The sequence below is a fragment of the Salvelinus sp. IW2-2015 genome, linkage group LG31 (genome assembly GCF_002910315.2).
Source record: "Salvelinus sp. IW2-2015 linkage group LG31, ASM291031v2, whole genome shotgun sequence".
Taxonomy (NCBI): Eukaryota; Metazoa; Chordata; class Actinopteri; order Salmoniformes; family Salmonidae; genus Salvelinus; species Salvelinus sp. IW2-2015.
In genome coordinates, this window is record NC_036870.1 from 9,316,824 (window position 1) to 9,329,751 (window position 12,928).

A 12,928-nucleotide genomic window follows, 5' to 3' on the forward strand; every position below is an offset into this window, starting at 1 on the left:
GTCACGTTACTTCTGTCTGCTGCACGCATACATTTGTGGGTGCATGATATTACATTGTTCACTCAAACCCTTGGCAGTCACCCCTTGCACTCGCAATGGCGGAGGGAGGAAGGAGGGAGGAAGGACAGAGTGTCCCTGAGGTGGAATAAGGGAACCCTCCCCTCCCTCCCTCCCTTCCCCCCTCCATCCATCCTTCCACCCCACCCCCCCACCCCACCGCCTTCATCATCATAACTCCCATCCGCTAAATTAAATTGGGGGCTAAATCTCTCCCAAAACGGCCCTAGCCTACACCAGTGGAGGGGAATGGGGGAGGGGGGCGGGAATTCAATCAAACAGGACCAAGTCCCCTTTATTACCTAAAAGTATCAACCGCCGCAACATTCTGCCCGCCAAGGTAGCACACAAACACATGAAATGGCCACACAAAGGACACGTTTCTGGGGTCTATTCAATCCAAACTATACGGCTTGTTGTTGGCAACATGTCTCTATGTGTGGCAGAGGAGTGGAGTTATCATTACACACACACACACACACACACACACACACACACACACACACACACACACACACACACACACACACACACACTCTCACCGGGCATCCCTTCTCTTTTCCTTTTAATCTCACCCTAACTAAAGTTGAATTCATCAGCAAGGTGCTTTAGCCCCGGTGCTATTCGCTTACTAAAACAGAAAAAAGTCCCACATTCTTCCTCGTTATGATAAGCCCCCTGGAATCAAAAGAGCAGGCCCTTTTTTCCTTCAGGGCGCTTTTCCCTCTTTTCATTCCAGGCTTCATTGAGAAGCACACAAGAGGGGATGGGATAACAGCCTGGCGTGTGTCACAAAGGTCCAAGCACCGCCCTCCTCTCTCCCAGTGTTATGTTGCTGTACAGTGTGGAATCAAATTATTCCGTTTAATTAAGAGGTGGCTAACCCTGACCCCAGATCAGCCGCTAATCAGCAGAAAAGCCTGCAGGTTTTTCACTATGGCGTAGTCGGCGGGCCAGCTCGCTAGTCTATTCATCTCCAGTACTATTGCAGGGCCAAGGCAATGTATTGTGGGAGGGAGAGGGGAGTGTAGTATGAGATGTGGGTACAAACATGACTTGCTCCCCCTACAACGTGCCTGCTTGTACGCTATTTGTTTGTTTGAGAAAAAGGGGGCCTGTGACCAAGTGCATTCGATTAAGGGTTAAGAATGAGTTCCATTCCACGGGCGTACAGACACTGACCATTGAACACTGAGAGGTTTGTGCATTGGAAAAGGAGGCCCTGCTGTGCTTGGCGATCCTTTGGGTAATGTGCGATGGACACTGGCACTCACACACTCTCAAAAGATTCCACACACGCACAAGCACACAAAGATGCACAAAGACACTTGCATAGAGACACACACAAGGATGTACAAGGACGTGCACACACCGGTACACAAATTCACTCAGGCTAGTCAAATATAGCATTGTGTCCTGAATAAGGCCAATTTGGCTCCTAATGGTCTTTGTGACCATCAAGGCTCCGAAGGGAAGCTGAGTGGAGGAGGGAGAGAGAGAAGAGAGACAGTGTTCACCTTTATTACTATATGTATCTAATGGCCTATCAATGTATCCATGGTAACATAGGCAGTAGGAGCCAAGCTAGGGAGCCAAAATCTGCCTCCCATATCTAGAGCAGTGTTTCCCAACCCTGGTCCTCCAGTATCCCCAACAGCACACATTTGTATTGTGACCCTGGACAAGCACACCTGATTCAACGTGTCAACTGATCATCAAGCCCTCAATAAGGTGTTTGTTCAGGGCTACAGCGAAGATGTGTAATGATGGAGATACTCGAGGACCAGGGTCGGGAAACACAGATCTAGAGGTCCATTAATATTTCTCATCTCTACAGCTAGTCTACATCAGTGGTCTGCAGTGAGTTCATTATTGTCAGACCTAAAAAAAAAGAAAAGTGTGTGACTTTGTGTGTTTAAGAGAGAGGCAGATAGAGACAAATAGAGTGGGTCGGTGTTAGGGGCAGGGATGGGAGAGGTGGCTTAATGCAATAAAGCATGTTGTATTGACACCTCTGTTGTGTCTATTGATTCCTCATTATGTCCCTAACAAACCTTGGTGGACATATTGTCATTCGCAATCATGTTAGCACTGGGACTCGCTAACGCTCCCCCTTAAATCCGATCTATACACACACACACACACACACACGACCCACATTCCCTCACAAACACACACTACGTACATGCTGCACACACATACACACACACTAGACACACAGGCGGAGAGTAGTCAATGAAACCTGATCAATATCAGAGCGAGGTTAAAACCACTCTGACAGTATGTACCTGTGAATTCATACTGGTTCAGATAAGATACATACACAGATCTATAATTGACCTCAATATGCAATTATCGAGTATACAACCTGNCACACACACACACACACACACACACACACACACACACACACACACACACACACACACACACACACACACACACACACACTGCACACTGCACACACACAGGCAGTAAGTAGTCAATGAAGCCTGATCAATAGCAGAGCAAGGTTAAAAAAACTTGCACAATATGTACCTGTGAATTTATACTGGTTCAGATAAAACATAACTCTATAATTTCCCTCAATGTGCAGTTATCAAGTACACAACCTGTCCATCCTCTCTCGCAGACCCGAGCTGTCACACACACACACACACAAATACTAGCCAATTAATGCAGGCCTCCAAGACTTCACCCATCCACCCCCCTCTCTCCCCTCGCCAAGCCCAGGTGCACAGCCTCCTCCTGGATAGAGAGAGGTGAGGTGTTGGGGTTCTATAGCAGCATGGAGGTAACAGTGTGTGGTGGAGTGGTCGGGTAGCTGGACCAGAAATCTGCCTGTTAGATACTATGCCTCTGCAACTGTGAACTCTTCAAATAAACTCTACCCACTGGGCGCACACTGGTTGAACCAACGTTGTTCCCACGTCATTTCAATGAAAATTTGCCTGGACAGTCAAAAGATGGAGTTTACTCGATGACTGCAAGAATCACCACAGCTGCAAACATTCACAGTTTCTCACCAGACAGACAGACGCACTCTGAATTTGATGGCTTTTTATGGGCAAAAAGAACTCTGGAGCTTTTAAAGTCAAATAAAACAGCATTTTGTTTTCTTTGTTCTGGCTGCGACCAACGTCAAAGCCTAAGGCACTAACGGGGTAATGGCAGGTCATATACCTGAGAAACGAGACGTTTTGTAGAATTATTTCTGCCCAAACCATCTATTTCAATTAGACTTCAGTAACATTTCCCTCGTCTTTCTATGGATATAATAACATATGCTATTACTATTAATATGGTATTACTAAGTTATTACTTCTACAGATATACCTCTAATACTATACTTCAGCTTCTTCTAAACTTGGAAACTGACCCTTAAACCAATTCCAAATGCATTTCAAACCAAATCTAAACTCCAAATCTGAGCCAATCTCATTTTGCCTATTCAGCGCCACAGTCAACGTAACCCATAAGCTCTTAGCTTATATCCACTTGGTAGCCCAATAGCCCATCTTTGCTAACATATGCTGTTTGTACCCTCTCTCTCCCTCCTTCTCCAGTTATTTCACCCCCACTTTAGCCTCTATCTCGCTCTCCCTAAGCATGCTGGGATCGAACCCCCAGCAGCCCCCTCTCTCTCCATCATCTGGTCCTTAGATCAGAAGGCCCGGCAACCCGGCCAAGAGAGAGAGAGAGAGAGAGAGAGAGAGAGAGAGAGAAGAGAGAGGAGATAGAGAGAGAGAAGAGAGAGAGAGAGAGAGAGAGAGAGAGAGAGAGAGAGAGAGAGAGAGAGATATGCTCTTTACTAGCTGACCGACCATCTTCGTGTTATGTTTTTACCCATTTCCTCATGGGACTTGGAGGAATGAAAGAAGACAGAAGAAAAAGAGGGGGTATATATTCACTTTTCTAGCCCTCGTGTTTTAGATGAATATTGACTTATACCCTTCTATTCAAGTATGCATATGGGAGTATGTTCACTTTATATGCTACTCACACCTCTATACTGGAATAAGGTACTAAACGTGTTACCCAGGGTTGTGTGGGTCAACCTTGAACATTAGGGGTAAATACGTGGGTAAACCCATAAGCGGATACAATTATTATCTAGCATTATCAGTGGACAACCCCTATTCACAAAATAAAAAGGTGCAAACTACCCTCAACTACATCACTAATGTTATCATTTGTTTTATCCTATTTTAAACATCTTCCAAAATGTGTCCATTATTATTCACTCTTAACCTATACCTTTTCCTTTCATTTAATGACCTATAATGGTTGTCCCCCTCTTCCCACCCCTCTCTGTCACAGCAAAAGCAATGGACATACAGAGCACCTGTCAAGCCATCCTCCTGGTTACCAACCACCAGCACTCATTAAAAATGTCAACCGTTTTTCTCCTGGTGACATGTAGTTAAGGAGATAGCCTGCATGATCATCACAACCCGGGAGAGGTGCATGTAATCGGTCCCATCTGTCATTTGAAATTTCCACTTGGATGGAGACGGGGACAGCATCACTTTCCCGCCCCCCTTCCCTCGCGCTCGTCGTTAGATAGAACCACCACCACCAAAAAGTGTCAAAGACGTTTCAAGACGAGATAGTTATTATACTCCACAGGTTGTTGCAACATCAAAACAGTCAACAACAAATAACGTAAATTGATAACGTAAATTGACTAGGACTATCAACTTCACGCAGAATATGAGAATATGAGAATTAAAGTAGAATGGCCTGTAATTCGTTCAATCTTTTCCACTCCCAGCCTTGTCGCAAGGTTTCTCACCCTCTGTCCCTCTTTTTTCCCGCGGCCCTGGGATCGATCTCCGCCAGATCGATAAATTAACATGAATAATCCCTTAACCGTCCATCTCTCCGAAAACGGGAGAGACGGGTGCATAGACCGAGGCAGACGGAGCGGAGAAGACAGATGGGGATGGAAGTGGGGAGAGAAAAGGGTCTTGGAACGGCGTGGGACACCGCACATAGGCAACTGTTTAAAGGATGTAAATAATGAACCACGTTTCCTTGAAAACATTTTTGGAATAAGATGTTTTTTTGCACTTTGGATTTTTATACAAACATTCTAATGTKTTTTGGGTGGGGGGAGTGCGGGGGATTCGACTCTGAGAGGATAAACAATTCAAGKTAAATGTTCTCATCCTTTTTGATAATTCAAGAGGTGGTCTAAGGACTTGCTAGTTCAGTGGACAGGTATTTCCTGACTCTGGTTTTTCATGCATGTGGAATGTTGAGGAGCATGGCCAATGAAACAGCTATAGCGGGATAAGCAAAGGTCTTACCGGAGCTGGAGCGTAGAGCCAGCGGGGACTTGAGACGCCAGGCGCTGAAGTCGGAAGCAGTTCTCTGAAAGACGAACGGCACCGGCAAGGGAACAAACATGATCCGCTGTCGTCTTGGTTTTTATTTGCAGTTTTCTTCGAATTGCGCTTGTCTTCTGTTCTTCTTTGCTTTTCTTCTTATTCTTTCCAGGTAGACGTTTCAAAATATGTTTAGCAGTAAGAATATTTGGTTGAGTTGGTATCTAGCCTATGCTACATTCACATTTTTGGTTTTGTGCCTCTGTCATATCGATATGGATACATGGGCCCTACATAGATCTGACAACGGTCATCACTTGAGAATAACACACAGACGGACAGTCGGGACACCAGGCCAGCTATATGTAAAATAGGCTTCTGTTGATAGTCATTGACAGAATACGTAGTGTGACTCTCTAACGCTGGTATTTTCTCATTGGTAAAAGTTAGGTCTGTATGTAGCTACAAAACATCCTAGATATCAACTGTATCGAATATTATTTTCTTATATTCTTGAAGGTATTTCCGTATGTTTTGCTTATCAAGACAGATGTGCGGCCTCCTTTTCCTCGGTCGGTTTTGCTTTGGTTTAATCTTCTAAATAAATATCTCTCCAGTTTTACTTTCATTAAAAACGATTATTTTTTACTTACGGTTATAGCAGGTGTATTGTCGGAATAGAAAAGCTTACCAACTGTTCAGTGTGAAGTTGTTATTTTGGGTTCTTTATATTTGGTTATTAGCAGTCTTGTTATGGTCAGCTCACGAATACATGCACACAAAGCAGCATTATGATAAAATATAGCCTACAATTAAATTATTTGATACATTTAAATAATTAAATAATAAGTAAGGCTACACAGGGACCCCCATCTGGCTTTTGCTCCTCCCCCTCTCTCTTTCACAGGCCGGTAATTAAAACGCAATCAATCGATAAATAAAATATAAATATATAAACCTGCTTTTTTTTTTACTAAACGAAAGCTGAACGAAAAACAAACACGGTACCAGTTATGCGGTATGTTTTCTTTGGCTCTGTCCCGCCATCCGTCTGTGTGTCTGTCTCTATGTTCCCGTTATTTGGGAACCCCAGTTCGTTCGGTCCGACTCCCTCCAGTCTGAAAGCGCTCTGACACCGCTGCTCGCAACATTGAGGCGCGAGAGCACCCGCCGTACAGCCTACACTCCCCCACCCCCTTTCTCTCCCCCTCTCTCTTTTCCTCCCCCCGCTCCCTTCTACCCCTGCTCTCTCCCTTTTCTTAGTAATCCCATATACGACTTGTTATTCTCTGTATTGATCTCTTGATTACACTTCATTATAATGACGGCAATAATCGTGGTGGTCACCTAATCGATTAGATTACACAATAGACACGTATTCTGAGTTGGTCTTTGATATATTTTTCAGCAGGTGATTTTTTTCCGCACTTCTCATACGTGTACGTATGCTATATCTACGCAATGCAAGGTTACGGGCAGCATTGCCAGCATAGTAACACCGTGTTATGGTATGAGTAATTGAACTAGAGATATAGAGATGCTAAATTGGCGGGCATTTGTTAACTGTATGTGTTTTGGTCAGTTTAATTGTGAACTTCTACAGCTGTAGCCCAGCGTGTGCAGTGTGTACATCCGAGGATAGGCTTCCATTCCCACAGCCACACCCCCTCCCGTCCCTCCGCCGATACATTGTATGCTGTCATTTATAAAGCCACAATCTGTGCCGCGCACTTACACTCAAGATTATTGCCGACATAGATTTTTTTAAATAGAAAAATCTATACGCTAAACATCGCAGTCAATACGGGAAAATCGAAAGCGCTGAGCCTGATCTCTCTTTCTCTCCCCGGCTCTCTCTCTCCCTCTCCCTCGCAGTGCTTCTGTGGTGGGAGCTGTTGTTAATGAGTTATCGATCAATTATGGGCCTATATCATAAAAAGCCCGAGGCATTGCCAATGCTAATAACCAAACTGGAGGGTGAAAAAGTCATAAAATGTATATCACCTCGGTTGTGGATAAAGCGTAATTACTATTTCCTAGTTTTATACATATCGTTATCAAACCTAAGAATGGAGACAGGGATCTGTTCTGGACGTGCTTTTGATTTCATCTCCGCATAGACACCACAATGGTGCCGTGAGGTTTATTGTCCCCGTTCTCTCCCTCTCCCCCGTTTACGCCCCTCTCCATTTGACAGATGACATCCGCATGTCCAACGAACGAAGGAAAGGGAGAAAAAAAGAAGCGACTAGTTGTCCTTCACAAACCCCCCTTGCAGAGAGGGCACGCGCTGAGAACCCCGGTCCCCCATCCAAACTCCTTCCAGACAAAAGCAATTATTTCTGGTAGAATATAGTATGTTTTGCGCGTCTGAGTAAGGAAGGAGTGTGGATTTGAAGGAGAGGAGAGGACGATTTTGGTAGACTCATCAAGGGATTCCTTTAATTTCCGGACATTTTATAACCATTGTTTAACATGCATGTGGTTTGCCACCATCTTAGTCTCCTGGCCATAATCACCAATGAAACAATGGCCAAACATAGGCTACACAAACGTTACCAAGGCAAACAAACATTGGCGCACATAATACAGGACTAAGATACTGGACGAAGATCGAATCGTACTACACCGGCTCCGACGCTCGTCGGATGTGGCAGGGCTTGCAAACTATTACAGACTACAAAGGGAAGCACAGCCAAGAGCTGCCCAGTTGAACAAGCCAACCAGACGAGCTACATAACTTCTATGAGCGCTTCGAGCCAATTAACACTGAAACATGCATGAGAGCATCAGCTGTTCCGGACGACTGTGTGATCACGTACTCCATAGCCGATATGAGTAACACCTTTAAACAGGTCAACATTCACAAGGCTGCAGGGCCAGACGGATTACCAGGACGTGTACTCCGAGCATGCACTGACCAACTGGCAAGTGTCTTCACTGACATTTTCAACCTCTCCCTGTCTGAGTAATACCAACATGTTTCAAGCAGACCACCATAGTCCCTGTGCCCAAGAAAGCTAAGGTAACCTGCCTAAATGACCACCAACCCGTAGCACTCACGTCTGTAGCCATGAAATGCTTTGAAAGGCTGGTCATGGTTCACATCAACACCATTATCCCAGAAACCCTAGACCCACTCCAATTTGCATACAGCCCCAACAGATCCACAGATTATGCAATCTCTATGGACAAAAGGAACACCTATGTGAGAATGCTATTCATTGACTACAGCTCAGCATTCAACACCATAGTGCCCTCAAAGCTCATCACTAAGCTAAGGACCCTGGGACTAAACACCTCCCTCTGCAACTGGATCCTGGACTTCCTGACGGGCCTCCCGCAGGTGGTAAGGGTAGGTAACAACACATCTGCCACGCTGATCCTCAACACGGGGGCCCCTCATGGGTGCGTGAACAGTCCTCTCCTGTACTCCCTGTTCACTCATGACTGCACGGCCAAACACGACTCCAACGCCATCATTAAGTTTGCCTATGACACAACAGTGGTAGGCCTGATCACCGACAACGATAAGACAGCCTATAGGGAAGAGGTCGGAGAGCTGACCATGTGGTGTAAGGACAACAACCTCTCCCTCAACATGATCAAGACAAAGGAGATGATTGTGGACTACACGAAAAGGAGGACCGAGCACGCCCCCATTCTCATCGACAGGGCTGTAGTGGAGCAGGTTGAGAGCTTCAAGTTCCTTGGCGTCCACATCACCAACAAACTAACATGGTCCAAACACCCCAAGATAGTTGTGAAGAGGGCAAGACAAAACCTATTCCCCCTCAGAAGACTGAAAAGATTTGGCATGGGTCCTCAGATCCTCAAAATGTTTTTCAGCTGCACCATCGAGAGCCTCTTGACTGGTTGCATCACTGCCTGTTATGGCAACTGCTTGGCCTCCGACACGCAAGGCACGGGACCAAGCTTCCTGCCATCCAGGACCTCTACACCAGGCAGTGTCAGAGGAAGGCCCTAAAAATTGTCAAAGACCCCAGCCACCCTAGTCATAGACTGTTCTCTCTGCAGCCGCACGGCAAGCGGTACCGGAGCGCCAAGTCTAGGTCCAAGAGGCTTCTAAACAGCTTTTACCCCCAAGCCATAAGACTCCTGAACATCTAATCAAATGGCCACCCAGACTATTTGCATTGCCTCCCCTTCTACGCTGCTGTTATCTATGCATAGTCACTTTAATAACTCTACATATTACCTCAATTACCTCGACACCGGTGCCCCGCACATTGACTCTGTACTGGTACCCTGAGACCACTCTGTTCAGGCCTGTGTGTGGGGGATGTTCTCTGTTATCAAATCAAATCAAATTGTATTTGTCACATACAACAGGTTTAGACCTTACAGTGAGATTCTTACTTACAAGCCCTTAATCAACAATGCAGTTTTAAGAACATACCTAAACAAAACAAAAAAAGGTAAGAGATAAGAATAACAAATCTTTAAAGAGCAGCAGTAAATAACAATAGTGGGGCTATAACCCTAACCTTAAACCTTTAACCTAACTCCTAACCTTAACCCTAACATTAGCATTAGCCACCTAGCCACCTAACTAACGTTAGCCACAAGAAATTGGAATTTGTAACATATCATAAATTTAGCAAATTCGTAACATATTGTACATTTGACATATTCGTAACATATTGTACAAAATGCAATTCGTAACATACAGTACCTTCAGAAAGTATTCACACCCCTTGACTTTTTCTACATTCACAGCCTGAATTTAAAATTGATTACATTGAGATGTTGTATCACTGGCATACACACAATACCCCATGATGTCAACGTGGAATTATGTTTTAAACATTAAAACATCTTGAGTCAATAAGTATTCAACCCCTTTTTTTGTCAAGTCTAAATAAGTCCAGGGGTAAAAATGTGCTTAACAAGTCACATAATAAGTTGCATGGAATCTCTCTGTGTGCAATAATAGTGTTTAACATGATTTTTGAATGACTACCTCATCTCTGTACCCCACACATAAAAATATCTGTAAGGTCCCTCAGTCGAGCAGTGAAATTCAAACACAGATTCGACCACGAAGACCAGGGAAGTTCTCCAATGCCTCACAAAGAAGGGCACCTACTGGTAAAAAAAGCAAACATTGAATATCCCTTTGAACATGATGAAGTTATTAATTACACTTTGGATAGTGTATCAATACACCCAATCATTACAAAGATACAGGCGTCCTTCCTAACTCAGTTGCCGGAGAGGAAGGAAACCGCTCGGGGATTTCACCATGAGGCCAATAGTGACTTTAAAATATTTACAGAGTTTAATGGATGTGACGGGATAAAACTGAGGATGGATCAACAACATTGTAGTTACTCCACAACACCAACCTAAATGACATATTGAAAAGAAGGAAGCGAGTACAGATTTGTTTTTCTTCTTCTTCAAAACGTGCAAGGTACTAAAGTAAAACTGCAAAAGAAATTGGCAAAGAAATGAACTTTATGTCCAGAATACAAAGCGTTATATTTAGAGCAAATCCAAAACAACACATCACTGAGTACCAACCTTGGTATTTTTAAGCATGGTGGTGGCAGCATCATGTTTTGGGTATGCTAGGGAGTTTTTTTATAGATAAAAAGAAACGTGATAGAGTTAAGCACACAAAAAAATCCTAGAGGGAAACCTGGTTTAGTCTGCTTTCTAACAGACACTGGGAGACAAATTCACCTTTCAGCAAGACAATAATTTAAAACAAAGGCCATAAAGTTGCTTACCAAGACAACATTGAATGTTCCTGAGTGGCATAGTTACAATTTTGACTTAAATCGGCTTGAAAATCTATAACAAGACTTGAAAACGGCTGTCTAGCAATGATCCACAACCAATTTGACAGATCATGAAGAATTTTAAGAAGAATAGTGTGCAAATATTGTACAATCCAGTTGTTCTAAGCTGTAATCGCTGCCAAAGGTGATTCTAGCATGTATTGACTCAGGGGTGTGAATAATTATGTAAATTAGATATTTCTGTAATTCATTTTCAAGCCATTTGTAAACATTTCTAAAAACATGTTTTCACTTTGTCATTATGGGGTAGCATATCATACGTAACATATCATACGAAATGGATGACGGATTAATACATACCATACGAAACGTAACATATCATACTAAATGGAGTGTTGCGGATATACGTACAGAATAATACAAAATGCTCTGAGACCAGGTTGGCCTGAAAGAGGCCGAGCAGGGGTCCACTTCAACTCCTGTAATTTGGGCACACGTGCTAATCCTGTCTACAGACAGTCTGTCAACACCATACAAACTAAAGCAGGTTGAACTAGACACACACACAGGCTACAGTAGAGTAGTAGACCACAGTATGTTGCCTGCCTTCAGCCTTCTCTTTCACACTCCCGGAGTCGGCTAGCTGGCCCAGGTTCAGTAACGCTGGTTGCTCGCAGGGGAAACCGGCTGCTTTTGTGCTGGATCGTTTTCACATCATGGAAGAAAGAGCTTGGGAAATGCAGACAATACATGTTATTGTATAAGGTGAGTGAACATATAGTCATGTGTAGCCTATCATCATAATGATCATCTTCATCACCACCATTTGACTCTTCTTCTCCATGATCTATTTATTTGAAATCACATCAAGATGATATATGACACTAAATCCCAATATGCAATTATAAGTATTCTGGTTGAAATTATTTAAAAGAATGGTGTTTATTATAGGCGGCAGGTAGCCTAGCAGTTAGAGCGTTGGGCCAGTAACTGAAAGGTTGCTGGTTCGAATTCCAAGGCTCTGTCAATGTGACTTTGAGCAAGGCACTCACCCCTAATTGCTCTTGTAAGTCGCTCTGGATAAGAGCGTCTGCTAAATGACTCAAATGAAAAAAAGTATAAAATGAATTAATATTTTGGCACATAGAAAAACATGCTACTCTTTTTGCAGCTATTTTCTATGCGTTAATTGTATATTTGTTAGTCTTGTGAGAATGTAATGACGATGTGTGTGTGTGTGTGTTGTGTGTGTGTGTGTGTGTGTGTGTGTGTGTGTGTGTGTGTGTGTGTGTGTGTGTGTGTGTGTGTGTGTGTGTGTGTGTGTGTGTGTGTGTGTGTGTGTGTGTGTACGCACAAGGGAAGCCAAGGAAGCCAAGAAAGAAAGAAAAGCACTCCAATAATTTATCTTTCATCTCTCTGTGTTTTCATAGTTTTCCATCAATTTGCAAGAGGCTAAACGTATTTCACCGGAGAAAGCATCCGAGCGACGGAAACAGAGCCCCTCTGTATGTGTAGACCATCATTCTGATGCTGTCTGGTCATAAAGATGTTGACGTTGTACTGCCCGTAGCATTGAACGCAAGGGAAGCCAGCGAGCATTTGGCATAATAACCCATCAGTATTGAGCTGAGTGAGACTGAGTGAGTTCAACTGTGAATGTTCCTGGCGCACCAAAAAACAGTGTCAAGGGAAGCCAGTTTGGATTTGGCTTCACTCCTATCACATTGCATCAAGAGAAATAGATCATTGACAGAAACAACTTGAATTGTTGCG

At 43.8% G+C, this 12,928-nt stretch overlaps 1 protein-coding gene across 4 annotated transcripts in view; it reads right to left on the minus strand.

Annotated features, from left to right (window-relative positions):
* The window catches only part of LOC111955662 (POU domain, class 2, transcription factor 2-like), a 78,923-nt gene extending 72,414 nt beyond the window's left edge, over positions 1-6,509 (minus strand). For all 4 annotated transcript variants that reach the window (XM_070436335.1, XM_023975907.2, XM_023975908.2 and 1 more), the window contains exon 1: positions 5,370-6,509. In XM_070436335.1, the coding sequence (XP_070292436.1) occupies positions 5,370-5,469 (100 nt within the window). In that variant the 5' untranslated portion in view covers positions 5,470-6,509. The remainder of the gene's footprint in view (positions 1-5,369) is intronic.
* Between the last annotated feature and the right edge of the window lie 6,419 nt (positions 6,510-12,928).